Source organism: Motacilla alba, chromosome 18, assembly GCF_015832195.1.
Source record: "Motacilla alba alba isolate MOTALB_02 chromosome 18, Motacilla_alba_V1.0_pri, whole genome shotgun sequence".
Lineage (NCBI taxonomy): Eukaryota > Metazoa > Chordata > Aves > Passeriformes > Motacillidae > Motacilla > Motacilla alba.
Genome location: NC_052033.1, coordinates 5532694 through 5560669, shown reverse-complemented (window position 1 = coordinate 5560669; position 27976 = coordinate 5532694). Strand labels below are relative to the sequence as shown.

Sequence of the window (27976 nt, the reverse complement as noted above, 5' to 3'; positions counted from 1 at the left end):
CAAAATCGGCCGTGCTGTCCCAGTTTGCTGAGCCCCACAGGCCAGGGAGGTGGGAGAAACTCCAGCCTGGCTGTTCTCCCCTGCAGCACCCCAAACTGGGCCAGACTGGGTGGACTGGGATGGGTCTAAACTGCGGGAGGGGACCTTGAATGTCCCCAAGGGCAGCACCCACAGTCCCGGTCCTGGCAGTGCCTCGGCCTCTCCACAGCACCACGAGGGCCGATCTGCTCCAGTCTGATCCGATCTGCTCCAGTCTGCTCTGCTCTGCTCTGCTCTGCTCTGCTCTGGTCTGGCCGCGGAGGGGACCACGGGCAGCGGAGCAGCCGCCCAGGTGCCACGGCCCGGCCGGGGGTGGCCAGCGCGGGGAGGGGTCCCGGTGCCCGCGGGTGGCACACGGGGGTGTCCCCCACGGCACCTACGCGCTTTGAAAGCCCCACACCTCCAAGAGCTGCACCTGGAAGTTCTCCTGGCAGAGCGGGGGGTTGTCGAAGGTCTCGCAGTGCTCCGTGCGTCCCCGGAGCAGGCTGGCGTCCAGGGACAGCGCCTGGCCCTCCCCCTCCCCCTGCAGGGCGAGCGCAGGCTGGGCCCTGCCCCGGTGCCCCCGCACGCAGGGAGGGCAGGGCCGGGCAGGGGCGCCGCAGCCCCGGGCAGCGAACCCCGAACCCCGGCAGGGTTTGGGCTGGGGGGCCCTGGGGCTCTCGGGAGGAGCTCCCGGGCTGGGGAAGGGGAGCTGCCCGGACTGCAACCCGATATCCCCAGCCGGAGCTCCTGGGAGCCAATAGGGATCCCCCCTTATCCATATCGATCCCCCCTTATTGATAGGGATCCCCCCTTACTGATAGGGATCCCCCCTCATCGATAGCAATCCCCCCTTATCAGTAACAATCCCTATGACCAATATCGATCCCCCCACACCGATACCGATCCCCCCACACCGATACCGATCCCCCCCTTACCGATATCGATCCCCCCACACCGATACCGATCCCCCCTTACCGATGACGATCCCGTCCCGGGAGCCGGCCATGAACATGGAGGCAGTTTTGGAGGGCAGCAGGAAGTGCCTGATGGCCAGGAACGGGGACAGGCGGCCTCTCCTCTGCGCCGAGGGCACGGCCAGGTGCTTGGGGCTGGAGCTGTCCCGGGAGGAGCCGAGCGCGGATTCGGGAGCGGGGGAAGGCGAGCGCTGCCGGGAGCGCGGCACGGCCTTGGCCAGCTCCGGCTTCTTGATGAGCACCCACTCGTAGCGCTCCGCCTCGGGGCGCACCTGGGCAGCGGGACACAGCCGGTGACCCCCGGGCACCGCGCCGCCCCGGGGAAGGCGCTGCTGCTGCTCCGGGTCCGGAGCCGGGGCGGGGAGGGGACGCGGTGTCCTGGCAGGACAGCAACGAAGGGACAGAGCCAGACGCAAACCGTGACTCACAGTGAACACAAAGCACTCCCCTGTCCCAAAAAAGCCCGACGTGGCTCCGCTCTTCTTCCTCTCGGCCCAGTCGGAGGAGAGAAACGCCCCACACACCTCGGGAGAGAGCACGGGGAGCTCAGGGCGCGGGTCAGTCTCACTCGTGGCCTCTCTCCCCCTCACCCTCTCCTCCCGTTTCCCCGGCACCCGGCTGAGGTGTGTCCTGGTGGCCAGAGGTGCGGTTTGCTCTGCCCTGGGAGCTGGGACAGAGCCGGGGCGGGACAGGACCGCGCGGCCCGTGGGTGCTCCAAGAAGGGCCCGTGGGGTCACCCAGCCCGTCCCCTTGCCAGCCCCGCCTGGGACACGCTCACCTCCCCCTCGGTGGTTTTGATGAGCAGCACCGTGGGTTCGTAGCCTTCACAGCACGTGTAGAACCTGCAGAGGTGGACAAGGGCTGGGCCCGGGGGCAGCTGGAGCCCCGGGCAGGGTGTGCCGGCTGTCCCCGGCCGCTCCCAGCGTGCCTGGCAGTGTGGCACACGGGGACAGCCCTGCCTGGCACACCCACAGGGCTCCCTGTGCCCCGGGCGGTGCCCAGGTGCTGGTGGCCATCTGGGCCAGCCTCTGCCCTCTGCCCTAAGCCACACCCGGGACCCCGAATCGAGCCCAGGAGGGTCCCCGGCAGCGCCAGAGGTGGCCCAGGTCACTGGCGCTGCTCCTCTCTCCAGCACCAAGCCCTGCCCAGGTTTCCCCCGCGCCCGAGCCGCCCGGCCCCGCGGGGCAGGTGAGGCCTCACCTCTGCAGGCTGCAGCCGTCCTCGGAGGTGGAGAAGAGCAGCAGCGGGGGGAAGAGCGAGAAGCGCTCGGGGATCCAGGACCAGACGAGGCGCATCTCCTGCGCCGTGACCGTGCTGGAGCTGAACTTCTGCATGTCCACGGCCAGGTGGAAGGACGGCCTGGGGGAGGGACATCAGGCCGGGCTGGGGGCCTCGGCTGTTCGGGGCAGAGCCCCTGCAGCAGGTTCTGTCCTGCCCTGTGCACCCTGAGCTCTCTGCCAGCACCCCCAGCTCTGCTGTGCCACATCCCCTGACAGGGTCCCTGGCTCTGGCTGTGCCACATCCCCTGACAGGGTCCCTGGCTCTGGCTGTGCCACATCCCCTGACAGGGTCCCTGGCTCTGGCTGAGCCACATCCCCTGACAGGGTCCCTGGCTCTGGCTGTGCTGTGTCCCTGACAGGGTCCCTGGCTCTGGCTGTGCCACATCCCCTGACAGGGTCCCTGGCTCTGGCTGTGCTGTGTCCCTGACAGGGTCCCTGGCTCTGGCTCTGCCACATCCCCTGACAGGGTCCCTGGCTCTGGCTGTGCCACATCCCCTGACAGGGTCACTCTGCCCCATCCCCTGCCAGGGTGCCCCAGGGGCTGCGAGGGCCCAGCACAGCCACAGCTGCGGGAGGTTCCTGCAGCTCCCCCGGGGGTTCCCCACAGGAGCTGCCATTTTGGCAGCTCAGCCCCGGAGCTGGGGGGCGCAGAGCTCTGCTCACCTCCTCTGCACCACGGTGATGCCCCTCTCCACCAAGGCCTTCCTGTTGGCCATGTGCAGCAGCCAGAGCTCCTTGCGGGAGAACAGGCGGATGGCGAAGGCTCTCTCCAGGAGCTTGTCCACGGTCAGGTGCTCGGCGATGTTCCTGACGAAAGCCTGCAGCTCCGCCTTGACGTCGCAGCCCTGCGGCCCGGCCGGGGCCGCCGAGAGCCTGAACTGCTTGAGCAGGGCCAGGGCGATGCGGTACAGCACCTTCTGGCCCTCCAGCAGGAACACGTCCAGCACGCGCACGGCGTAGCCGAAGGGCAGCCCGGGGAAGAGCCACGACAGCCACTCCGAGTAGACCTCGAGCACGTTCTCGGCGGCGCCGGCCACGAGCTTGTGAGCCGCCGGGCAGTGCTTGCTGGCCAGGTCCCCGAAGGTCATGCAGGAGGCCTGGTGGGCCAGGAAGGACTGGTCGATGTAGGCGGCGTGCGGAGCGTTGCTGGCGATGAGGCGCGAGAGGCTCTCGAAGCACTGCGCCTCGTCCTCGCTGTAGTGCAGCAGCAGCGCGGCCAGCGCGGGCAGCAGGGGGCTGTGCGTGATGTCGGGGAACAGGGCGCCCACGCAGATGAGGATCTTCTTCAGGGCCGTGACCCCGTGCGGGCTGAGGCAGTAGGTGGGCACGGGGCAGCCCTCCAGGAACTCGGGCAGAGGGTGCGAGCTCACGCTGGGCTTCCCGAAGAGCCGGCCGGCCACGTCCCGGTACACGAGCGCGTCGGGGGTGACGAGGCGGCAGGAGACCCGCTGGATGAGCCGCGGGTAGAGCCGGGCCCGGCCCGCGTGGCTCCCGGCCCAGCAGCCTTCCCTCGCCAGCCTCTTCAGCTCCTTCGGGGGCCTGCCCAGGACGTCCCGCGGGATCCGCGCCGGCCCCTGCGGCTCCGGCATCTTGGCCCAGTCCACGAAGTGCCCGCGGCCCCGGCACGAGGACGTGTCGTCGATGTCCCACGTGTCGGCCTCGGACGTGACCACGATGGTGACCGGCGATGAGCCCAGCGCCTCTGCGGGACAAAGAGCTTTCACCGAGCGCCTCTCGGCGCCCCAGCGGCAGCGTTCCGCCCCGCCTCGGGCCGCTCGGAAGTCTCACGGCCCCGTCCCGCGTTTCTTTGCTCTCCCCCGCCAAGGGAAGCGTTTCGGGCTTTGCCCTCTCCCGCTCCCATCAGCTCCGCGCCCCGCAGAAGCCCGGGGCCAGGTCCCAGCGGGGTGTCGGGGCCGCTTCTCGCACCGCGAGGGGCTTTTCACCCTCCCAAAGCCCCCAGCCCCGAGGCAGGGCTCATCAGCCGCCGGCCCGGCGCTGCGAAGAGCAGGCTCTGAGCTCCGCCTAGAGAGACGGGAGCGGCATTTCCCCGCGGCTGCGGGACAGCCCGAGCCGAGCCCTGCGGGGCTGGCAGCTGTCCCCGCGCGGGGAGCTCTGCCGGGCACTCATCAGCCGGGACACCTCCAATTAGCGCGCTCATTAACTCTCGGATGCTCGGATCGCGCCTGTGCTCCGCTGCTGGGGGTCGGGGATGGATTCGCACCGAGCCGAGGGGACACGGGGGACAGCCCGCGGTGGCCCATCGGGAGGGTCCCGGGCTGGCTCCGGCTCCGGCTCTGGCTCTCCGGCTCAGTTTGGCGCTCGCCCGAGGCCAGCGGGAGCAGCGGCTCGGGCTCAGCCCGGCTCGGGGCAGGAGCTGCTGGATCCGGAGCCGCCCGGCCCGACTCCTGTCCCGGACACGGCCCGACCCCAGCAGAGCCGGGGGGCTCCTGGCTCTGAAAGCAGGCTGAGACAGCGCCGGGGGGCGATCGGGGGCTCTTCGCGCCCCAAATTCACCTCGTCCTCTCTCAGGGCGCTGCCCCGCCCGGGTACCGAGGAGCGGCGGCTCCGGCCGTGCCCGGCCCGGGACGAGCCGGGGCTCGGGGCGGGAGCCCGGCCGCCCCCAGCCCCCGCGCTCCCCGGCGGTGCCCGGCCCGGGCGGGTCCCGCTCGGCGCACTCACCTGGCCCGGTGCCCGGCTCCTCGCCCGCGGCCGGCTCGGCCATGGGGCAGGCGGCGGCCGCGGCCCCGGGGCAGCGGGGCGGGCTGAGCCCCACCTGCAGCATGGGCCAGCTCGGCCAGCCCCGCCGGGCCCCCCTGGCCCCGCGCCTGCCCCGCTTTTAAGGTGCGGGCCGGGCCGCGGCCCCCGCGTTTATTTGGGGTAAACACAGCGAGGGGTGGAGCGGCTCCGCGCCCGCATCGCCCCTCCGGCCCCAGGTCCGCGCCGGGCCCGGCCGGGGGCGGTGAACACCCCGCGGGCCGAGATAGCATCAAACGGCAACACGGGCAGCAAGCGAGCCCTCCATTTCCCGGGGATAACCTTCGCGTTCCCGCTCAGGCTGCGGCTGCTGCGGCCCGGCCGAGGGGCTCCAGCGGGAATTCCCGCTGTGCCCGGGAAATGCTCGGTACCGATCGGTTCCAGCCTCGGAACGCGCTGCAGGGCTGCAGGGTGAGCGCTGTGCTCGCGGGCACAGGAGCTGGGCTGGAGGAAAAGCGGCCCCAGCAGCTGGGAGAGGCTCCCGGGACACCGCCCCGGTCCCACAGCGCTGCTCCCAGCGCGGGCTGCGCTTAGCGGGCGCTTTTATAGGCACCCTAAGCTTTTAAAGGATGTTTATTTGCCTTTAAAATAGGATTGTTTCTGCCGTGACAAGAGCAGTTGCAGGTTGTTCCTGACCAGGTCCGGCAGTACCGGCAGCGCCTCCCTGAGCATCCCCTGGCTCCGCGGCGCCTCCCGAGCACGGCTCCCTGCTTGAGGAGCCTCTCCTTTCCCTCACCTTCTCCGCGCTGTGCCGAATCCCTCGGGAGCGGCTCGGCTGTGCCGTCACCCCTCCCTTTGCCCCTGGCGAGCGGGGAGCCCCCGGGAGTGGGGCCGAGGGTCAGCAAAGGCCCCCGGGCTGTGCCGGGGCGAGGGGGTCTCCCGGTGGGAGTTATCCTTATCCTCATCCTCATCCCCTTCTCCTGATCCGCCCCGGGGCCTGACAGGCAGTTCTGCACCACAGGCTGCTCCCAAAGGGGCAGTGCCGGCCCCAGCCCCGCTCCTGGGCCCGGGGGTCCCCGCACCGCGCCCCCCGGCGCCAAGGGGCCGCTCGTCCCGTCTGCAGCCCCAACCCTGCCCGGCTCCGGCAGCAGCGGCTCCCTCCCGCTGCCTTCCCCGGGCCCTGTCGGCCGCCTTATCCTCATTTGCCTTCCCCAGGACAGCGGCCGCCTCTTCTGCAGCTCCGCGCAGCTCTGACACCTCCGGCAGCCTCTCCGGAGATGGAGATGGAAGTGAATTCGGGACGGGGAAATGTCGCTTCATGCGTTTTTAATGGCGAAATATGAAATATGAAATATGCAGAGGCCGCGGGGCTCGGGCTGAGCAGCGCAGCCCAAGGCCATGAATGTTTGATGGCCGCGGCCGCGGGAGCATCTCCGGCTGTGCGGAGAGCCGGGCCAGGGGACAGAGCCCACCCCGGGGCTGCCGGGGGGCTCCGAGCCCCCCCGGCACTGCTGGCCCTGGGCGCTCCCGGGCAGGAGCGGGACGTGTCCCCAGCCCTGCCCGGCGTGTCCCCAGCCCTGCCCGGCCTGCGGGACAGCCCCGGGAGCTGAGGCTGCCTGGGGGGCTCCTTCCCGGGGGCATCGCCGGGAGCAGAGCGGGATCAGCCCCGGGAACGGGGGAGCAGAGCGGGGATCAGCCCCGGGAACGGGGGAGCAGAGCGGGATCAGCCCCGGGAACGGGGGAACACAGCGGGGATCAGCCCCGGGAACGGGGGAACACAGCGGGATCAGCCCCGGGAACGGGAAGGTGCTGAGGAGATGCGCTCGTTCTCGTTATCAATATCGTTATCACCGTTGTTGTGATTGTGCCCCGGGCAGGGAGGGGGCTCAGCGGGGTTTGGGGCTGGGGTTTTGGATGAGGGAGGTCTCAGAAACCCCAGACAAGCGGGGTTTGAGCAGGATTTTCTGTGGCTTTGGAGCATTTGGAGGTGCAGGTGAAATTCCTGCCTTCAGGATGGTGCAGTATCAGAATTGCACAGATACACTTCAACAACAGGAGACCAATAAAAAGATTGCTGCTCAACCTCTCTGTATTTATAGAGGGCAAAGTTCTCTGCTGCCATCAGTGCCACCTCCGAGGAGCCCAAAGCCCAGAGAAACGTGGGGCTGCTGCTGTTTGGAGCCTTTCTGGGGCTGGAGCTCTCCGGGGTTGTGTTTTATGGAAACATTGCACGGGTGGCTGACTTCTCCATAAATTCATTTGTCCCGTGCCCTGTGTTTTCCAGCTTCCTTTAATCCATTAACAGGTAAAGGGGAATATCTGGCAGCGTTTGATTCTACTCTAAACAAGGCCCCAACAAGGAGAGAGGTGTTTTGATAACAGAAATGCCTGTTGAGAACCCCACGGCTGAGCAGTCGCGTGTCCTGTGCCTCCTGAGGGCTGTAAAGCAGGGAAATGTCTTTGTACAGTGCTGGCCTTCTAGGGAGAATGTAAACAGCATTTATTTTGGTAGTATTTTGCAATTAGCACAGCTGACAAACTTCTTGCTTGTTGCTGAGACAAAAATAGAGCACAAAATCTAAAATAGAACAAAAAACCCTGCAGGGTAAGATTAGAATCCAGCAGTTTGTGAACTCTGCTCCATTGAGCTGATCTTACAGCTTCCACTGGAATGGAAATGATCTCGTTTGCTCTCCCCTGCAGTGGGAGCCAGCAGCGGGGTCTGTGCTCAGTGCCTTTCGTGGCTGGGTCCCCTTTGTGCTGCTCTGGGTCAGTTCCACGCAGTGCTCTCCACGTTTTTGGGATTGGTGGGAGCCACGCGGGTGCTGTGCCCATAACACACAAACCACGTTGGGCACAGACTTGGAACAATCGTCTTTTTCCTTCCATGTGTTTAAAGCACCCAATGAGTTAATTCCGGGGAAAGAGAGAGGATGAAAGGGGTAACAACAGCCCAGCCTTGTTCCTCAGCTGGTAGCCAGCTATGGACAGCAAAGTGACTCTGCCATTTCCTCCTGCAGGGTGAATTCCCACCCCTTCCCAAATGTCCCTGAGGGTCTGGTTTTCAGGGGTGCAGGCAGAGACACCTCAGGGCCTGGGTCTTGTGCCAGGAAATCCAACTTTGCTCTCTTGCTTGAGCCTGGGCTGTGAGTGGGTCTGTGGGGAAGGGGCCTGGGGAGAGCTTGGAAGGAATTTGGGGGGACTTTGGAGGGATCTTGGAAGAGTGTTGGAAGGATCCTGGCCGGTGCTGGCAGGAGCTGGTGTCAGGCACGGAGCCCCAGGCTCTGCAGGGCTCAGCTGCCGTTCCCAGCTCGGGGTCCCCCTGCAATCCCGGCAGATCCCGGCCCAGCTCTGGGGCTCTGGAGGTGGCAGAGCCCCCCTGGAATGTGCCTGGAGCTGCCCCTCAGCTTTGCCCCGCATTGGAGCAATCAGCGCCTGGGCTTTGCTGGAGCCGGGCGCTGGCGCTCGCCTGGCTTGTGCTGCTGTTCCGGGCCTGCTCCGGGCTGATGTGACAGCCCGCGGTGCCCGGGCCCCGCTGCTGCCAGCAGCCCTTCCTTTCGTTCCCTTCCTGCGCCGCCGGTCACGCGTTGGCTGCGCGGGGCCGGGGCTGGGAGCTCTGCCCTGGGACGGAGCTGCTTTCCGGCCGGTCAGCCCTCGCCGAGTTCCTCATCCCGGGGGAGCTGCTCCGAGGCTGTTTCTGGGGCGCAGGGCTGGCCCTTCGTGCTCTCGGGGCCGGTCCCCAGGGACAGCTGCTGCGGGACGCTCCCTGGCTGGGGACAGCGCTCCTGCCCTCCAGCCCTAAGGAAGCTGCCGCTGGAGCTGCCGGGGAAAGGGTGGCTGTCCGTGTGCCCCCCTCGAGCAGGGCCAGCTGCATTTCCTTTGGTGGCTGTCGGGGACAATGGCAGCGTCCCGTGCCCCTTTTCCCCCTTGGCAGAGTCTGAGCAGGCTGCTGGAGCAGGGGCTGCCGTGGGCAGAATTCCCGGGGTCTCGCTCCGTTCCAAAGGCAGAGCGGGGGAGCAGCCAGCACTGGGGACTCCCTGGGTGCCACTCACATCTGTGAGGAACCTTGCACAGGAACAAGGAGAGGTGTGGAGAGAAGACCCCGGGGTGTGACAGGAGGGTTCATCACCTGGAAGTGCTGAGTGCGGTGTGTGTTTTGAGGGGCTGAAGAGGAAAGTCAGGCTTGTGAAATGAAATGTGTCCAGGAGCAGCAGGCAGGCTCTGCTTGGGTGTTCGATGGAGATGTTGTGATTTAAAACAGCTGGGGTTTAGTCACTTTTAACAAAAAAAGGCTTTTTTTCCTATTTTTCTTTCAGACAAGCTGCCCGGAGCCGGAGCGCGGTGCCCGCGCTGCCGCGGCCAGCGAGAGGAGCTGAAGGCTCTGCTGCGGGCTGATCTCCCAGCAGCGCTGCTCCATCCCGCGGCCAGGAGATGTCCCCAGCTGCCCGGGATTCCCGCAGGAGCCCCGGCCAGCTCCGGGCCGGGCTCGGGCCGCCTTCAGCGCCAGCAGGGCCCGGACCCTCTGCCCCCTGTCCCCGGGCACGGGGACCTCTGCCCGGGGCTGGGCACGCAGGGTGCCCAGCACAGGGGGCACCGGGCAGCGCCAGAGCAGCTCCTGCAGAGCAGCTGCACCAACCCTCGATGAGAAACACCAACACGGCTGCAGCATCCTCACCTGGGCCTGGCTGGAACTGAAATCATGGGGAACTGGAGAGACCCGAAAAGCCCCCTCATTTCTCCTCTTTGTGGAATGCTTCGGGAAGGAGCAAGCAAAAGTTTTACAAAGTCAGCAAATCTGCCTCTTTGGATATTTTTGTGCTATAGATCTTATTTTATAAATGTTACACATGTCCAGGTCCTGGTCACAGTGGTCAGTCCCCATGATGCCGGGGGGTTCACAGGAGCTGTCACAGTGCCAGGAGCCCCTGGAGGGTCACAATGGGTGGAGGAGCCCCTGGAGCTGTCACAATGAGTAGAGGAGCCCCTGGAGCTGTCACAGTGCCGGGAGGAGCCCCTGGAGGGTCACAGTGCCCGGGGCAGCACCGGAGCTCTCAGCATGGTCGGAGGAGCCGCAGTGCCTGTCGCTGGGACTGAGTAGCCACAGGGCTTGCGCCGGGGTAGCCTCGGGGTCCGTGCAGAGCACAGCAGCCCCTGGGCTGCCCGGCCAGCAGCAGGACGCGCGGTGGCCGCAGCCATGGCCCACGAGGACGTGAGCTATTACCGGGGGCAGTACAAGCACAGGCTCCTGCCCCTGCTCAGGTCAGGGGCTCCTCCAGCCTCCCCCCGTGTCTCCACGGCCCTTCCCTGTCATGCCAAGCTCCTGTCCCTTACCTGCTCCTGTCCCTGCCCTGCCCCGTCACCCCGGAGCTGCCCCCCTGTGCTGGGGGTCCCCGCAGGGGGGGCTGGGGGGGTCCTGCTGCCAGGGGGGCTCTGAGGTGGGGCTGGGGCCCTGCCCACACCCTGCCAGGATGCCGTGCGAGCTCGGGAAATGCGTGGCAGGGAGCTGCAGGCGGCAGAGGAGGACTCCACCAACTCGTTCATCTGCGTCCTGAAGAAGATGAAGGAGGTGCGGCTGGTGGAGAAGGTCGTGGAGGAGACAGAGGAGGTGAGGAGGCTGGGAGGGTGCTGGGACATGGCGGGGGGACTTTGGAGGGTGGCAGGGCAGGCGGGGAGTGGCTCTGGCTGTGGCAGCTGGGCCACTGTCGCTCCGGTGCTGCCAGGCCTTCACGGAGAGGATGGAGAACCTTGCTGAGCAGTGGAGGGACCTGCACGCCAGGAGGGCCCAGCTGAAAGCCCACGTGGTGACATCTGGGACGACCGTAAAGGTACACCTGGCACCCCTGGCACACCTGATACACCTGGCACACCTGGAACACCTGGCACACCTGGAACACCTCATACACCTGGCACACCTGATACAGCTGGCACACCTGGCACATCTCAAACACCTGGCACACCTGGCTGCCCCTCATACACCTGGCACACTTCCTATACCTGTCAAACCCGGCACACCTGGCACACCTGGAACACCTGGAACACCTCAGACACCTGGCACCCCTGGCACACCTGATACACCTGGCACCCCTGGCACATCTGATACACCTGATACACCTGGCACACCTGATACAGCTGGCACACCTGGAACACCTGGCACTCCTGACACGTATGGCTCACCTGATACACCTGGCACTCCCGGCACTCCTGGCACACCTGATAGCCCTGGCACTCCTGGCACTCCCGGCACTCCTGGCACACTGCCCTGCTCACCAGCTCCTCTCCCCTGGGAGCAGCCTTGGGCCAGCGCCCCCGGCCAGGGCCAGGGCTCCCCTGAGGCCGGAGCGAGAGCAGCAGGGGTTGGTGCCCTGGGTGGGAGCGGGCTCGCCCGGAAGGCACAGCCCCACCCCGGTGCTGCCCAGGCCAAAGGGACCGCGCAGGTGGCCCTGGGACAGGGAGGGGAGTGTCCCGCAGTGCTGGGCTCTCCTCCCTGGAGCTCTCCTGGCAGTGCCCTGAGTGACCCAGCTCCTCCTTGCCCTGCCCTGCTCCTCCGGCTGTGTGTGCTGCTGGGAACCCCCCAGGAGAATGAAAGGCTGCGAACCCAAGCCCTGAAAAAAGCCAAAGAGGAGAAAGAGGAGAATTCAAAAAAGGAGAGTGAGCTCCTGAGGGCTAGGAGGGAACTGGAAGCCCTGAGGAAACAGCACCAGAAACTCTCCAAACAATTGCTGAAGTACTCCCGGTTCAAGAGGTACCTGGAGGATGTGGTGGAGAACTCTCAGGTGAGCTTGGATGTGGCTCAGGGAGGGCCTCCCCTGGGTTTGAACCAGAGGGATGAGGCAAGGCCAGGGAAATCAACACCTGATCAAACCCAGAGGCTCCAGGAGGGCTGGGAAGGGCTCCCTGGCCACCCAGGTGGGCCTCAGGGAGTGGGGTCAGCAGAGCAGAGCCAGGACCGATGAAGGATTGAGGAAACTGGATGAAAGCCATGAGACGGGGGAAAGCTCAGCGCTGAGGGGAGCGGGGTCCCCTTGGTGCCACCATTCCAGGTCACACTGAAGGTTTGGGGCAGGTGAAAACTGCCCAGGGTGGCACCCAGGCAGGTGTGAGGGAGCTGTGCCTCCTCTGCAGGCCGCTGGGACACCTCTCCATGCTGCACCAGCCCCACCAGCTCCTCTCCATCCCCCGTGCTCCTGCTGCTCCCAGCCCCCGGGCACATGGAGCTGTTGTGTTCCATGCCAGCTCCGCTGTCCCCGGCACAGCTGTGAGCCCTCCCTGTGCCACTGCCAGTCCCGGCCTGGCACTGGGCCTGTCACATGCTGTCCCCCCGCCCAGGGGACGTGGAGTGCTCAGGGAGCAGCAGGGACCATGGAGAAGGGGAGATCTTCTGGGGGGAGCCTTGGCCCTGCTCAGGGCAGGGGAACCCAGCGAGGGGAGGGCAGGGTGTCCCTGACCCCGCAAAGGGCAGGGTGTCCCTGCTCCCAGGGCAGAGCAGGGTGTCCCTGACCCCACAAAGGGCAGGGTGTCCCTGACCCCAGCACCTGTGCCGCAGTTCCGTGACATCGATGACGTCATCAGCTACTACAAGGCCCTGCTGAGGACACGCAAGGACCTGCTGCAGTCCCAGTGGTGGCACCGGCAGCTGATGGAGCAGGGCAAGGGCCTGCAGCAGCAGCTCAGGGCAGAGAGGGAAGCTGAGATGCTTCAGTGCAGGAACGACCTGGTGCAGCTCCAAGAGTCGTTAGACCAGGCTCAAAGTGACATCCGGCAGTGGGTAAGGAGCTGAGGGGTCCGTCCCCATCCCCATCCCATCCCATCCCATCCCATCCCATCCCATCCCATCCCATCCCATCCCATCCCATCCCATCCCATCCCATCCCATCCCATCCCATCCCATCCCTGCAGGAGCAGGAGTGAGAGCCCAGGTGTGGGGCAGGTTTGTCACCAAGGGAGGGGACAATGGCAGCGCTGCAGGGGAGCTGTCCCTGCTGCAGGGCTGGCAAGGAGGGTGTGCCAGGGTGGGCACTGCAGGGTGGGCAGCACACCGCGCTGGCTCCTGGCTCCTGGCTCCTGGCTCCTGGCTCCTGGCTCCTGGCTCCTGGCTCCTGGCTCCTGTCCCTGCTCCCAGCTCACCGGGCTGCACCAGCCCCAGCCCAGCCCAAGGCTGGCTCCTTCCCAGTCTGGATCAGGCCGAGCTGGGGGTCTCCAGCCGGGGTCCCGGGGCTGAGGCAGCTCTGCTGGGACGTGTCTCGTGTCCCCCCAGGAGGATCGCTGGGCCCAGGCCCAGGCCAGGGCTGCCAGGAAGGCCGTGGAGCTCAAGTCCCTCACCATGGCCATCCACAGCCTGTTCCACGCCGCCAGCGCGCGGCTGCAGCCGCAGGGCAGGGTGGCAGCCGGGGACAGCCACAGGCAGCTGGACATGGTAACGCCAGGAGAAGCAGCAGCAGTGGCTCCCCCGCGGCGAGGGGCGGCCCCCAGCCCCAACACTCCCTCCCGCCTCCCCTGGGGTCCCTGGCAGGGAATGGAGGGGACGCCGGGCAAACCTGTCCCTCCCCAGGGCTGGGGCCAGGCACGGACAGGGGCTGCAGGCATGTGGAGATACTGGGGTGCAGGGATATGGGGGTGCAGGGATGTGGGGATGCAAGGGTTTGGGGAGGAAGGGGTGCAGGGATGGGGGGATGCAGGAGCACAGGGATATGGGGATGAAGGGGTGGAGGGATGCAGGGATATGGGGATGCAGGGATGTGGGGATACAGGGATGCAAGGGTTTGGGGATGCAGGACAAGGGGTGCAGGGATATGGGCATGCAGGGATGTGGGGATGCAGGGATGTGGGGATGCAGGGTTTCAGGGTTTGGGGTTGCAGGGTTTCAGGGTGCAGGGATGCAGATCCAGCCATGGCCAGGGTTTGGTTCCATTCCCCCCCAGAGGCACACTCTGGTGCTGCACGAGCTTTCTTGTCCTGTCACTTAGCTCGGGGACATCTGCCCTCCAGGAGGGACAGGCTCCCCTCTGCCTCCTGCTCCCGTCCCTGCCTGACCCTGCCCTCTCCCCGTCCCACCCCAGATCCAGCAGTTCATCCACGACCTCCAGGACTTCACGGAGGACATGAAGGAGCGTGGCCGAGCTCTGTGAGAGCCTGCCCTGCCAGCGAGGCAGCAGCAGGGCGGGCAGGGAGAGGAGAGGATGAGGGAACCCTGCAGATATTGCAGACTAAAAAAAATAGCAAATATTTTAAGGCATCTCTTCATTTCCTGCTGATCTTCCCTGCTCTTCTGTGAGCCCAAATACTCAGAAGCAGAAGAGAGAGAAGCAGAGGGGCTGAGCCCTGCGTGGCTCTCAGGGCTCCCAGAGGTGTCTCAGACACTGGCGGTGCCACCAAGAGCTGCTCCTGCTCTGGACAATCAGCTCCTGACTCATCCCAGAGCACGGAGCGTGCGGGGCCTTTGTGTCCCTGCATCTCATCTCAGCTGTGACATTTCCAGAGGGACGGGGTCATCCACACCCCTCCCGGGAGGTGACTCAGTGGTCCCCAGCCATGGCCACCCTGTCACCCCCACGGGTGTCACCCTCTCGGTGGTGGCAGGAGCTCATGGGACAGGAGCAGCTCCGCCCTGCCCTGTGGGGGATGCATGGGGACACAGCTGTCCCCTGCCCTGCAAGGGAAGGTTGGGGACACTGCTGCCTCCTGCCCTGTGAGGGAGGACATGGCTGTCCCCTGCCCTGTGAGGGGCAGCTGGGGACAGAGCTGTCCCCTGCCCTGTGAGGGGCAGTTGTCCCCAGGGGCCGGTGAGGACACTGAGGGACCAGAAGTGAAGTGTGGGCCAGAGGCAGGGATGGGAGGGCTGGGCTCTCGCTGCAGCAGCAGGAGCTGCTCTGGGCATTCCCGGGAGCTCCCGGGTGCACCCCGAGTGCTCAGGGTCAGGGTTCTGCTCCTCTCTGCTCCCCCTGCTGTGTCACAGCCGAGCCATCTCCTGGGGCGGTGCCGGGAGGGAAAACACCTGCGGAGCTTCCAGCAGACATTTATTGGTTTGGGTTGAGGTGGATGCACATGAAGCTGTGTCCCTGCTGCGGGCTGGGCTCCTCTCCCAGCCCTCCCAGCAGTTCCCTGTGCCCGGGGGGCAGCCCCAGAGCCACAGGGGGGACACAGGACACACAGACGCTGCCCATCCCGCTGGCACCAGCGCTGCCTCCAGCCCAGGCTGCCTCCAGAGGGGCGGCTTTGGAATCCAGGGCTCTCCTGGCCTCTGGCTGCCCCCAGCCCCACCAAACTCTGGCTGGGTCACTCACCGTCCCAGAAAGGCCCTGGGAGGGCAGCACAGGGAGGAGCCTGGGGTGTGCGTGGAACAAAGCAAACCCCGCGGGCCGAGCGGAGCAGCCCTGGAGAGTCTCTGGAGCGGCCCAGGGTGGGGTTGGCTCCAGGCTGGGATCAGCTCCAGGCTGGAAGCTCCCCACGGACACTCACAGGGTGCAGCAGGATGCTCTCCAAGCAGCAGCTCCCGGTGGTTTTTATCCCTCAGCCCCGGAGCGGGACGCTCTGTCCCGTGCCATGGGCTCCCCGCTGCTGTCACGGCTCCCAGGCCAAGGTGGGACGTGGGTCTGTGCTGCCGTGGAGGGCCTGGGGCCACCAGGAGCTGTGCCAGCAGCCGGAGCTGCCCAGGCAGCCCGGGCCCTGGGTGCTGCTGCCGCAGGGGCTGTGGGCAGAGATGGACGCTGGATGTCCCGGAGGAGAGCAGGGAGCTCTGCTGCAGACCTGGGAGCAAAGGCAGGAGCTGGGCGAGCAGCAGTCACAGGCGCAGAGCCCCTCGTGCTCCTTCCCCGGGGCCGCGGAGCCAGCCGTGCCTCGCAGAGCAGCGCTGCCCTGAGATGAGCTGCAGGGAGAGCTGCAGCGGCGCCAGAGCGATGCTGCCCAGAGCCACAGCCCCGGGCCCTGGCAGCAGCCCCTTCCCTCACCCAGAGCTTGTCCCGCGGTGCTCAGGCAGCAGCTGCAGCTCTGCGCTCGTCACCCGCGGGGTGAAGCCCACCCTGAGCCCTTGAGGCCCTGCCGGCCCCGTGTGCACCCCAAAACCCAGCTGTGACAGCAGTGCTGGGGGGCAGAGCCGTGCTCAGGGCAGGGGGGCAGCCAGGGCCGGGCACGGCTGCTCCAGGGGGATCCCACCCCATCCCGGGGGGACTGGGGAGCCCAGAGCAGGAGCGCAGAGCCCAGGGCAGGCTGCACGGGCAGGCAGCGCCTCTGCGGCTCTGCCGTTCCCAGGGAATTGAGATCAGCTCTGTCCTGAGCCGCTGGCACAGGGTGGGAGCTGCCTGCTGGGCTCAGCAGCCACGGGACCGCCCTGTGCCAGTGGCACGGCACGCCGGGCGAGCCCTGCTCCCAAAATCATGGCTCATCCCTGTGGGGCTCTCAGGAAGGACCAGCCAGCTCCGAGGAAGGGCCAGCACCAAGGAAGCCCCTCCTGCCCATCCCAGAGCCCAGGACGTGCCCCTACCCCGGCCGTGGCTGTGCCAGGCGCTGGCTGTGCCCTACATGACGGAGCAGGTGAAGCCACAGCACTCCTTGAGCAGGGTCAGGCCCGTCTTGCTCACGAAGGGAGCCGAGGTTTGCTGTCCCCTCGATGTCATCTTCTTCTCTGGGACGGGAGCTGCTGGGACAGGAACCCAGCTCAGCCTGGGGACAGGGCACAGCCCGGGGCTGCTGCTCACAGCTGCTCTGGGGCTGCTGCTGACCCCGAGACAGGAGCTCCTGCACCCCGAGGGCACTGCCATGGGGTGTCCCCAGCTCCTCCACCCTGAGGGCACTGCCATGGGGTGTCCCCAGCTCCTGCACCCCGAGGGCACTGCCCTGGTGTGTCCCCAGCTGTCCCCAGCTCCTGCACCCCAAGGGCACTGCCCTGGTGTGTCCCCAGCTGTCCCCAGCTCCTGCACCCCAAGGGCACTGCCATGGGGCTCTGGGTGTCCCCAGCTCCTCCACCCTGAGGGCACTGCCATGGGGTGTCCCCAGCTGTCCCCAGCTCCTGCACCCCACGGGCACTGCCATGGGGTGTCCCCAGATCCTGCACCCCACGGGCACTGCCCTGGGGCTCTCTGGGTGTCCCCAGGGCTGGGAATGCCTCCCACCACTCTGGGGAGGTGACAGAGCCAGGGAAGGGGTGGCTGTCATCGGGGGACATGGTGTCCATCCTGCACCCACCCGAGGTGTGAGCCAATGTTCAAGGAGAGACGAGGGCTGGCAGCTCTGAGAGGGCCCCCCCAGCCCCGTTCTCGTGGGCCATGCTGGGAAATGCTGGGGGGAAATGGGTCCCCAACATCTGCTCCAAGTCCAGGTGCTCCCTCGCTGTGACCTCAAGCACCCCCTGTCCCCCTTCCCCACCCTCCCGCGGGTAACCTGCCCCAGGTAAGCAGGTCCCGGGGAAATCTTTGGAGGCAGATGCCTGGGGAAGGGGACAGTGCCAGGGAGGTTCAGTGCAAGCCATAAACACGTCAGCACCCACTTGCTCTCTGGAGGCAGCTTTTGGAGAGCTTGCTCTGCAGGAACTCGGCCATTTCCTTGTCCTCTTCCCTTTCCCTGTGAGGAAGAACTCGGTCACTGCTCGGGCAAGGAGCAGCAGGGCCCCCATGAGCTCTGGGAAGGCAGGACACAGCTCAGAGGATGGATTGCACTGTCCCCAGCGTGAGCAGTGGGTGACAGCAGCTACCTGAGCCTCTCAAACTCCACGTCATCCACCAGGAAATCCCGCGTTTCCACCAGCTTGTGGATCTGCTGCACCAGCTCCTCCTCCCTCTGCTTCTCCTCGTTGGATTTCTGGTTCTCTGCAGCACAGGGGGCACAGTCACAGCCGCAGGGAGCACATTCCCACCCCACAGGGGCCATCCCCCTGCCAAGGCTCTGCTCAGCTCCGAGCGTGGGGGCAAAGCCGACGCACAGGGAGCAGCTGGATCCAGGCTCGGGCTGCTCAACGAGAGGAATCTCGTCCAGCCACCCTGGCTGGAGGTGAGAGCTCTCCTGGGGCTCTCCTGGGGCTCTCCTGGGGCTCTCCTGGGGCTCTCCCACCACCTGAATCAGTGCAGAGTCACCTGGGTGGCTCTCTGAGCATCCCGCGCCTGCCTGCCCGCCAGGGCCACCCCAAGGGCTGCAGGCTGTGGTGATGGGGGTTCCCTAACTCCGGCTGTTCGGGGTTCATTAACACTGGCCATTCGGGGTTCATTAACACGGCTGTTTGGGGTTCATTAACACGGCTATTCGGGGTTCATTAACACGGCTGTTTGGGGTTCATTAACACGGCTGTTCGGGGTTCATTAACACGGCCATTTGGGGATCATTAACAGTCGTGAGGAAGAGCCTGTCAGGGTTAAGGTCCCAGCACAGACGCTGCCCCTGCTGCTGCTGGCAGAGCCCCTCACGGCCGCGGTGACAGCTGAATCATGAGCGGCACCTTGGCTGGGGGCGTTGGGAGCCCCCGCCCCGGCTGGCCCTGAGCAGCTCTGGTGTGTCCCTGCCTGTGTCCGAAGCCGCCGTGGCTGTCTCACCAGAACAGGCTTGTGCAGGCTTCTTCCAGCACAGACTGCTCTGAGTCAACTCAGAAAGAAGACAAAAAGAGCAGGATTTCTGCTCTCAGCTGAGTCTGGGAGTGCTGAAGAGGCAAGAAATGAAAGCCCAAAGCAGATGAAGCAAAGCCAGGCTCATTTCTCCAGTAGCAGAAAAAAACCAATTTCTCTCTGCTCTGAGCCGTGGTTTAGGGAAAGTCTGGGTGTATGGACTGGAAGGAGTTGGGATTAAAAGCCCCCATGAGATCTGGAGCAAGGAGCTGCAGTTTTTATGGCAGGGTGCTCCCTCCCCTCCCCACTGAGCCTCCATCCTCACGCCGAGCCAGGAGGGAGCGGGGAGCAGCACCCGAATATTGAGCAGCACCTGCGGCATCTGCCAGGGCCACCCCGGCCGCTGGGCACAGCACAGAGGAGGCGCCTGGGGACACAGCTGGGCACAGCTGGGCCCTGCCTGAGCCCATCTCCCCTGCCACACCTGCCCTGGGCTGGGGAGCACAGCACCCTGGGGATCCCATCACCCTGGGGATCCCAGCACTGTCAGGGAGACTCGAGGATCTGGGGATCCCACTGCCACACCTGCCCTGGATCCCAGCACCCTGGGGAGTGCAGCACCCTGGGGATCCCATCAGCCTGGAGATCCCAGCTCCCTCGAGGATCCCAGCACCCTCGGGGGAATCCCAGCACCCTCAGACATCCCAGCACCCTGGGGATTCCAGTACCCTGGGGATCCCAGCACCCTTGGAGGGATCCCAGCGCCCTCGGGAGCACCCCCAGAGCCTCACCTGGCAGCTCCAGCAGTTTCTGGAGCTCTGTTTTCAGCCGGCTGATTTCCTTGCAGAGCTGGATGTCGTCCATCCTGTGGGGACACAAACGGAACCCCTGAGGGGGAACGCTGGGAGAGGAGAGGTTCAAACCCCCAGAGCTCCCCAGCTTCCCAAGGCTCCCGAGCTCCCCCAGCTCCCCCAGCTCCCACAGCTCTCACAGCTCCCCCAGCTCCCCCAGCTCCCCAGCTCCCCCAGCTCCCCCAGCTCCCAGAGCTCCCCCAGCTCTCACAGCTCCCCCAGTTCCCCAAGGCTCCCCAGCTCCCCCAGGCTCCCCCAGCTCCCAGCCAGGCAATCCTGGCATGTCCAGCCCCCACAGGCTCGCTGTGGCAGCCAAGCCCACCCTGAGGTTTCCGCAGAGATTCTGTTTCCTTTCCAAAGGAGAAAGCAAAGCAAGGGTTAAGGAAACACCAGAGCTGGAGCTTTGACAGCACCTGAGAGGATCAGCTGCTGTTGCCATGGAAAGCCTTTCCAAAACTCCTTTTCAAAATCGAGTTCAGGGGCGGCTGTGCCTCGAAGGGGCTCCAAATCCGAGCCTCGGAAGGAGCTCAAAGCTTCCAGCACGGGATTTACCCAGGATCTCCTGGCTGTGGGGACCCAGTCTCATCCCAAAGGCAGCGCAGGAAGTGCTCCAGCCCAGGAAACGTCACCTTTGCCAAAATCCCAGTTCGTGCTGGGCCGGCAGGGTGGGGTCGGAGGCTGGGCTGACTGCAGCCCTTTAGTGAATAAAAACCCTTACCAACCCCAGCTGTGGGTGTTCGTCAGGCCTTTTCCTCCTGACTCACAAAATCCCCCGACAGAGCCATGGAAAACCCCCCTGAGGGCTGCTGGGCACCACTGCAGCACGGGGGCTCAGGCCTGACAGGCCAGAGAATTGAACTCCAAAACCTCTGGGGTTATTGGAATGGAAACGAGGTGGGAGGCAGCCTCGTCCCTGCTCACCCCTGTGGCTGAGCTCCTGGGCTGGCAGGAGGGGACGAGGGGACACTGGGGACACGCTGGGAGGGAGCAGCACAGAGGGGACAGGCACTCACAGGTGTCACAGGAGGGGACAGGCACTCACAGGTGTCACAGAGGGACAACACACACAGGTGGCACACAGAGGGGACAGACACAGGTGGCACAGGGGACAGACACTCCCAGGTGGCACAGGGGACAGATACATGTGGCACAGAGGGACAGCCACTCACATGTAGCGCAGCTCTGACTCCCGGCGCACCAGGATCTCCCGGATCCGCTCGATCCTGAAGAGCTCTCCCTCGATGTCCTCCATGGTGGCGGTGGAGTCGGCCATGGACACGATGTCGTCCTCTGGAACAGGAGCAGGAGCGCCTGAGGCAGCCTGGCAGCAGCAGCAGGGCCCTGGGGCAGCCTGGCAGCAGCAGCAGCAGCACGTCCCCTGCTCCCGTGCTGGGACACAGCCCCACATTCCCAGGGGTCTGCCCTCCCCGAGCAGCAGGAGCCCAAGGGAGCTGCAGACTGCTGGAGGGGAGGACAGGAATGTCCCTTTCCTTTCCAGAGGCACGGAAACCTCCAGCACCTCCAGCACAGAGAGCTGAGCCTGCCGAGCACCCTCCGGCTGCAAGGCCGGGAGCAAACCCTGGGCTCAGAGCTGAGGAGCCACGGGGTGAACTCCTTCTGCTGCTGCCCCCCCGTCGCACGCTGCATGAACACCCCCGGCCTTCCCAGGCGCTGGGGTGAGCCCCCGCTCTGCCCCCTCACCCTCTGCAGCGCTGAGGATCACATCCAGCCCCCACCGGGGAAACTGAGGCAGGAAAGGGGGGTCACCTGCTCGAGAGGCAGGAGCTTCACAGCAAAATGTGGGATAAAGGGGCTGCGATTTGTGTTTGAGAGGGATGGACGGGATGAAAGCCCATCCACCCCGTCCGTGGCTCTGACCAGCGGCTCTGCCTCCCCCGCTGTGACTCACACACAAATCCCACTCGTTTCTCCTGCCTGTCCCATGGGGCTCCTCTGGATGCTGTGCGGATCCCACAGTGGCTCCCAGCCAGGTTTGGGGAACAGCTGAGGATCTGCTCCAGGCCTGGGCTGGCTCTCAGGCACACCGAGCCTGTCCCCAGCACCTCCATCACATCCCAGCTACCCCCATTCCCGGGGGTGCTGGGACAGGGGGCTGCAGCAGAGCCAGGCTGTGGGAGAACATTCCAGACCCTTCCAAACGCTCCTGCAGGGCTGGGTCTGCTTCCTCTGAGCCTTCACAGGACACAGCTCCCCTCGGAGGCTTCGCCTTCCCGCAGCCCCGGGACTCTCCCCGTGCAGGAAGAGGGGGAAGCACGGGAAGAGCAGCTGCTCCAGCATCAGGATTGCCCGGCAGGGATCTGGGAGATGCCAGGGTTGGGCTGGGCATTCCAAGCAGCAGCCAGGCCAGTGCCGAGGGTTACAGGGCAGGAAGAGACAAACTCCAAGGCACAGGAGCACTCTGCACTCTCTGTCCTCTCCCCATCAGGGAACACCGCTCGGGAAAGCCTTCCCAGAGTGGGACACATTTCCAAGACTTCCAGCAGGGAAGGTTTATTGTGGAAATCCGGTGGTTTGGATCCGTGTGAGCGGTTTGGGGAAGAGTTTTCTGCTGTTTCTGCCTTGGAAGCTCATGAGGGCTCTCGGAGGCTGTGTCCCTGCCCCCAGGCAGGAAGGCCAGGCCCGGCCGATGCCAGGGTGTGACTCGTCCCTCGTTCCCTGCCCGGGCTCAGGGGCAGGCTGAGGCTGGATGAGCCCTGCGGAGCTCCTGCCCGGGCTCAGGGGCAGGCTGAGGCTGGATGAGCCCTGCGGAGCTCCTGCGGGGCTCTGCCCAGCCGCTCCCGGCCCGTGCCTGCTCCAGCAGCAGCTGCGGTTGCTAAGGGACCAGAGTGCGGTTGCTAGGGGACCAGGATGCTGAGGTCCTTCATCCCGAGCGTTCTGGGGCTCTGCTACCCCAAAGCTCCTCTGGCCTGGGATATTTTGCTGCAGCTGCACCCAGCTGAGCAGCTGGGGACGGCCCCAGGGGCCCGCGGCAGATGCTGCCAGATGTGCGGGGAGCAGCACAGCTGGAGGGGCAGGTGGCACAGCTGGCAGGTGGGCAGCCACTGTCACCACAGGCTGCGCTGCGTGTCCCCTCTGTGCCAAGGCTGGCGGCCGTCCCGATGTGCCAATAAACACAGAGACACAAAACCCAGGCCCAGGCACACACCGACCTGCCCGGGGGCACGGCGGGGGGACCGTCCCTCCCGGCCTGGGGAACGAGCCGGGACGTTCTGATCCCTGCTGGAAGCACCACTGCGCCGAGGTTCCCGGGCAGGAACTTCCCGGGGACAGCGCCGGGGCTGGAGCAGCTGGCAGCGTCCCAAAATGACAGCGACACAGCTGCTCCAGGGGCGAGAGGGGAATCCTCGCCCGGGCAGGCAGGGGAGGAGCCGGCGGGGACCGGAGGAGGGGGCAGCGCGGGGAGGAGAGGAGGTGACAGTGCTGGGACAGGAGGAGGTGACAGTGCTGGGACAGGAGGAGGTGACAAGGCTGGGACAGGAGGAGGTGACAGTGCTGGGACGGGAGGAGGTGACAGGGCTGGGACAGGAGGAGGGGGCAGTGCTGGGACAGGAGGAGGGGGCAGTGCTGGGACAGGAGGAGGGGGCAGTGCTGGGACGGGAGGAGGTGACAGTGCTGGGACAGGAGGAGGGGGCAGTGCTGGGACAGGAGGAGGGGGCAGTGCTGGGACAGGAGGAGGTGGCCGGGCTGGGACAGGAGGAGGGGGCAGTGCTGAGCTGCTTTCCCCCACCCGCAGCTGGAGGCTGGGATGTAATTCCAGCCCCCGGGCAGAGCCCACAAGAGCAGGAAAGCTCCTGGCTGGGCTCTGGGATGGTTCCCACCGGGCGTGGCTGGCTCCTCCCTGCCCTCCCACGCTGCTCCCAAGTCACCTTTCTGCTGGACACGGACCCGGTCAGGAGTGCCCTGTGACATGGGGACAGTGGGAAGGTCACAGCACAGCCCAGCCAGGCCGCAGGGCTCAGCTGGAGGGTGCCAGCCTTGACTGAGCCTTCGGGTGGTGTGGGCAGGCCCTGGCACTCTGCAGCCCTCAGGAGTTCCAAGGAACTGCTCCCCAGGCAGTCGATGCTGGACAAGAAGCTCTGACAGGACCTCCGTGTCCCTGGAGCTGCTGAATTCAGGGCAGAAGCAGAGGGAGGGCAGTGCCAGGAGAGAACTCCTGGAAAATTAACCCACAAACCCTGGAGGGAGCACGTGGAGAAGGGAGCACCCAGGGCAGGGTGTCTACTAAAGCTGGGGTCAAGCCCACAACCCAAATCTCCCTTTGGGGGCGGACAGGGATGGCCCCACGTGTGGCCACACTGCCCAGGGGTCCCTTTGCTCCCACAGCTCTCCCAGAGCAGCACAGCCACACACAGAACCCCCCTCCACAGAAAACCCCCAGTGCCTGAGCCAAAGGGATCCTGCCTGGCACCGTTTCAGCCTGGCAAGGCAAGGACAGAAATTTGGAGACGTTCTGATCATCCCAGCCAGCCCAGGCAGGGGCCTCCACTGACGAGGAGCATAATAGCCAGAGATCTCCATTCCAGATGGCCTGGGGACAACATCTGGACAGCCAGCAGCAAGCTGGGATGGGTCACCACAGCCAACAGTGCAGGGTGGGCTTCAAGCACTTTTCTCCAGGATTAAAGCTGGGAAATCGAGTGACAGCCCCTGCAGAGGGGTCAGAGCCCTTTACGGGGGCACCATCCCGAGAAGCCTCAACTCAGCCGTGTGTTTTCCTCTGCTCCTGCCAGCAGAAGGGACAGGGGACATTCGGCCTATCCCAGCCAGGCCCTGCTCCTGCCAGCAGCAGGGACAGGGGACATTCGGCCTGAACTGCAGCAGGACGAGAGGCTCCAGGAGCTCAGAGTGCTCGGGCTCGGTCTGAGCTGTCCTGGTGGGGAGCAAGCAGCAGAGCAGCACCCCAGCAGCACACGGGGGTTGGTGCCACGCTCTCACCCGCGCCAAGGTCCCCAGGAGCTGGGAGCTCACAGAACTGCCCTGAACCAGCAAAATCACAGCCACCACAGCCCTGCCCACAGGCACACATGGGGGGTGTCCTGCCCATAGCCAGCACCCCGAGTCGGGTCCCTGGCCCACCCCGATGTCACCCAGCTGCTGGAGCAGAGGACGGGTGCTGAAGGCGCTCAGAGCCCCTCGGGAGGTGCAGGGGAGGATTCACACTGCCAGGGAAGGCAAAAAGGGAAAGCACCAAAACTTCCCACAGCTCCCCCAGGAGCCGAGCAGCTTCAGGGGCGCCGCACAGCCCCCGGGCAGCACCCAGCAGGACGCTGGAGCTGGTTGATCCCTCCTCCCTGCCCCTCCAGCTGTCCGTGCCCGCGGGGTGCAAGGGGCTGAGGGGGAGCAGAGAGGGGCAGGGAAGGGGACGGGTCGGAGGGGGGGCAGAGCAGAGGGATCGCAGGCGCCTCCCTCCGCCCAGCCCGGCGCTGCGACCCTTCCTCGCAGCCCAAGGTCGAGGGCTCTGCTCAAGGCGATTCCCCCGCTCTCCTCACCCGCGGTGCTGCTGCAGGAACCGGCCTGGGAGGGGCAAAGGCGGTGAAGGACAGGGCGAGCCCCCTGTGCCCCGCTCACGGCCGTGCCCAGGGCCGCGCCCGGCAGCACCGAGGCACCGTGTCCGGCCGGGCAGCAGCAGCGGGATGTGACCGTGCTGCCCCGGTGTGTCCCTCCAGGCATCCCCCGGCAGCCACCCTCCCCTCCAGCCCCCCTTCTCCCCATCCCTACTGTCCCCCAGGCACTCCATCGATCCATCCATCCATCCATCCATCCATCCATCCATCCATCCATCCATCCATCCATCCCCCCCGCTCCCGATGGCCGCTGCGCGGGGCTCCAGCGGCGCCGGTGCCGCTCCGGGGAGCTCGGCTGGGCTCCGTTCGGTGGGTGAAGCCGCCGGTTCCCCGCCAGCTCCCGGGGCTCTGCTGCCCGGATTGTCCCGGAGCCCCGGGGGCGGGGGAAGTTGGGCTCGGGCGGTGCCGGTGCCGGTGCCGGTGCCGGTGCCGGTGCCGGTGCCGGTGCCGGTGCCGGTGCCGGTGCCGGTGCCGGTGCCGCCGCGCTCACCTGGCCCCGCTCCGGCCGGCGGCCAGCGGGTGGATTCCATGGATCCGTAGCGGGGGGAAGCGCGGCTGCCCTCCATCCGCAGCCCAGCACGCCGTGCTCCGCCGGGGCGGGGGCTCCCGCCGCTCCCGCCGCTCCCTCCGCTCCCCTCCGCTCCGCTCCCTCCGCTCCGCTCCCTCCGCTCCCTCCGCTCCGCTCCCTCCGCTCCCGCCGCGCCGCCGGGGCGGGGGCTCTCCCTGATCCCACCGCTCCGCTCCGAGCCCCCCGCCTGCAGCCCCCGGCCCCCGCAGCTTCACCCCGGGGCTCATCCCGGCCCCTTTCGGGCCCTTTCACCCCCAAACGCGCAGCATCGGCTCCGACCGAGCGGGGCCCGGGCACCGAGGGACACGGGGGTGGGACACGGGGGTGGGACACGGGGTGCCGGGGGTGAGGCACAGCACCCAACAGCCCCCAGAACCCGCTGCTGAGGGGTTTTGCCCGGGGCAGCTGTGCTTTCTGGTAGAAGCAACTTCTGCCCACGGGAAAACCCAAGAGAGAGAGTCTGAGCCGCGCCCCAAGGGCTGAAGCCCAGCGGCCGCCCAGCCGCACCCTGGCGGTGCCTCCTCTCTCCGGCCGGGACTGCAGGGCCCAGTGGCACTCCCTGGAGGCTGGGCCCAGCACACGGCCACGGGGGCTGGCTGCGGGGTGCGAACCCTCCTCTGACAGGGCTTTGTGCTCCCCGAGCCCTCGGCTGAGGATTCACAGCTGTGCAGGGACACACCTCAGCACCGCTCCCCCAAAACACGCCGGGGGACACACGAGTGTCCTCTGCCGGGACACCTCTCGGCCAGGACGTGCCTGTAGGTGACACTGGAGTCCCCATGCACAGGTCCAAGGGCTCAGGACACTTTGGGAAGTGCCCCTGGCTGGAGAGCAGGGACACGGTGACACTGGGGGGGTCTGGGGGGTCAGCCCCTGCCCAGAAGCAGCCCATGGACTCTGCTCTCAGCAGCCTCGGCTCCAGCCAGTGAAACACAAACCTGAGCAAAATCCTGGAATTCTCACCTCCAACAGCCAAACAGGAGCTCCCGACTCTTGAGCCAGTCAAGGGAAGCAGAACACGTGCCAGAGAGATGGTGCTGCATTCCTTGAGGATAACTGAGGAATATAAACGAAACGAGGCAGAAATTAAGAGTCTCTGTCTGAAAACAGGGGAAAAGGATGTGGGAGCTGCTGCTCTGGGATGGAAAAGCAGCAGCAGCACCTCTGAAAATGCAGGAGCACTCTCCCAGGAGCAGCACAAAGCCAGGAGGCCATGGAGGTGGGCTGTGAGCTGGAGGGGTGACCCTTGACAAACAGGGAGCTCCGCTATTCCAGGGAATCTCTCAGGAACGCTCAGGTTCTCAGGAACTGCCGGCTCCCAGCTGAGGGACAGAGCTGCCCGGGGCTGGTTCGGGTGTTCGGGTGTGCAGGGAAGGGGAGCCATGCAGCTGGTTCGGGTGTGCAGGGAAGGGGAGCCATGCAGCTGGTTCGGGTGTTTGAGTGTGCAGGGAAGGGGAGCCATGCAGCTGGTTTGGGTGTTTGTTCGGGTGTGCAGGGAAGGGGAGCCATGCAGCTGGTTCGGGTGTTCGGGTGTGCAGGGAAGGGGAGCCATGCAGCTGGTTTAGGTGTTTGTTCGGGTGTGCAGGGAAGGGGAGCCATGCAGCAGCTGCCTCTCAGCTGATGATGAGCACCCCCAGCCCTGGAGCCAGCGGGGCTGCAGTGACTCACCTTGTTTTGGTCGCTCCAAAGCGCAGAGAAAATGAACCTGTAAATATTTTAATCAGCTCTTCAGGCAGGCACTCTCCAGGATGACTTTCACTGTGAGCAGCCAGATCTGCTGGGGGCTGAACTTGAGTTTAGTGCATTTTATACTCTCACTTTATCGGGAGTAAATCAGACAGTCCAGAGTCACCCACGGCCAGGATCCAATCCACACACACTGCAGCTGCTGGATTGGCTGGAATCCTCCAGGCCAAATCCTCCGGGGCAGAGGGAAGTGCAAATCAGGCACAGGATCAGCCTGGGCTTCTTCCCTCGCCCAGGTCCTGGAATTCTGAGGCTGAGGAGTTTCAGTGGGACCTTCCCTGCTCCTCCTCGGGGCGATGTGCTCGGGCTGTGGACGGGCAGGATTTAAGGGAATGCCCAAAGCTGAACGAGGGCTTTTTAAAGATTATCACTCCGTTAAACACATTCGGTGCTGGTTCAGGGGAGTCACCCCTCTCCACAGCTCCAGGATGGACGGACACCCGCCCCTGCAAGGCTTCTCCCTGTGAATCTGGAATCCAGCAGCTGCCGCTGCGCTGAGGCAGATGAAAAGGGCACGGCTCACCCAGGTAATCGGCTTTGAACGAGGGCAGCGCTGGCAGCTGAAGCAGCAGCTGCATTTCAAAGCGTTCCAGCTCTTTCTGTGCCGCTCACAAAGGCTCGGGATGAGCTGCGTGCAGGGATGAGCCTGGCTGCAGGCGGATCCCCCATCAGCACGCTTTGTTCCTCAGGTATTACACCATAATAAGACCGGGAGAAATTCTTGACATCAAAAT

The 27976-nt window shown here is 65.6% G+C and overlaps 3 protein-coding genes across 4 annotated transcripts; 1 reads left to right on the top strand and 2 right to left on the bottom strand.

The window, feature by feature from the left end:
• Positions 1–415: 415 nt before the first annotated feature.
• Positions 416–5563, bottom strand: LOC119709603 (TBC1 domain family member 24-like). Its single transcript, XM_038157576.1, has 7 exons — positions 4955–5563; positions 2939–3977; positions 2196–2354; positions 1774–1837; positions 1424–1519; positions 957–1267; positions 416–716 (listed from the first exon to the last, which is right to left on the bottom strand). Exons 1-7 carry the CDS (start codon positions 5055–5057, stop codon positions 416–418), a joined length of 2073 nt encoding a protein of 690 aa, XP_038013504.1. The 5' UTR covers positions 5058–5563.
• Positions 5564–10457: 4894 nt separating this feature from the next.
• On the top strand, positions 10458–14774 carry CCDC42 (coiled-coil domain containing 42). The gene is made up of 7 exons (XM_038157574.1): positions 10458–10574; positions 10690–10794; positions 11099–11132; positions 11240–11742; positions 12513–12734; positions 13224–13382; positions 14026–14774. The coding sequence occupies exons 1-7, from the start codon at positions 10458–10460 to the stop codon at positions 14092–14094; spliced, it is 1209 nt and encodes a 402-aa protein (XP_038013502.1). The 3' UTR covers positions 14095–14774.
• A 198-nt stretch (positions 14775–14972) lies between these two features.
• LOC119709409 (bMERB domain-containing protein 1-like) lies at positions 14973–27529 on the bottom strand. Of its 2 annotated transcripts, XM_038157122.1 has the most exons (8): positions 27165–27529; positions 26460–26552; positions 20513–20633; positions 19284–19357; positions 17652–17766; positions 17448–17521; positions 16446–16598; positions 14973–15712 (listed from the first exon to the last, which is right to left on the bottom strand). In XM_038157122.1, exons 3-7 carry the CDS (start codon positions 20614–20616, stop codon positions 16480–16482), a joined length of 486 nt encoding a protein of 161 aa, XP_038013050.1. In that variant the 5' UTR covers positions 20617–20633; positions 26460–26552; positions 27165–27529; the 3' UTR covers positions 14973–15712; positions 16446–16479. The 2 variants fall into 2 exon arrangements, with proteins under 2 accessions (XP_038013050.1, XP_038013049.1); XM_038157121.1 differs by lacking the exons at positions 26460–26552; positions 27165–27529 and adding an exon at positions 25419–25589.
• Positions 27530–27976: the final 447 nt, after the last annotated feature.

Coding starts and splice junctions, on each gene's coding strand:
- LOC119709603 (XM_038157576.1), bottom strand. CDS start 5,057: ATGCTGCAGGTGGGGCTCAGCCCGCCCCGCTGCCCCGGGGCCGCGGCC. Junction 3,978..4,954: donor GGAGCCGGGCACCGGGCCAG/GTGAGTGCGCCG, acceptor TTTGTCCCGCAG/AGGCGCTGGGCTCATCGCCG. Junction 717..956: donor GTGTGGGGGGATCGATATCG/GTAAGGGGGGGA, acceptor CCCCTTCCCCAG/CCCGGGAGCTCCTCCCGAGA.
- CCDC42 (XM_038157574.1), top strand. CDS start 10,458: ATGCGTGGCAGGGAGCTGCAGGCGGCAGAGGAGGACTCCACCAACTCG. Junction 12,735..13,223: donor AAAGTGACATCCGGCAGTGG/GTAAGGAGCTGA, acceptor GTGTCCCCCCAG/GAGGATCGCTGGGCCCAGGC. Junction 13,383..14,025: donor GCCACAGGCAGCTGGACATG/GTAACGCCAGGA, acceptor GTCCCACCCCAG/ATCCAGCAGTTCATCCACGA.
- LOC119709409 (XM_038157121.1), bottom strand. CDS start 25,494: ATGGAGGGCAGCCGCGCTTCCCCCCGCTACGGATCCATGGAATCCACC. Junction 19,358..20,512: donor GAGTCAGAGCTGCGCTACAT/GTGAGTGGCTGT, acceptor GTGTCCCCACAG/GATGGACGACATCCAGCTCT. Junction 17,522..17,651: donor GTGGAGTTTGAGAGGCTCAG/GTAGCTGCTGTC, acceptor TCTTCCTCACAG/GGAAAGGGAAGAGGACAAGG.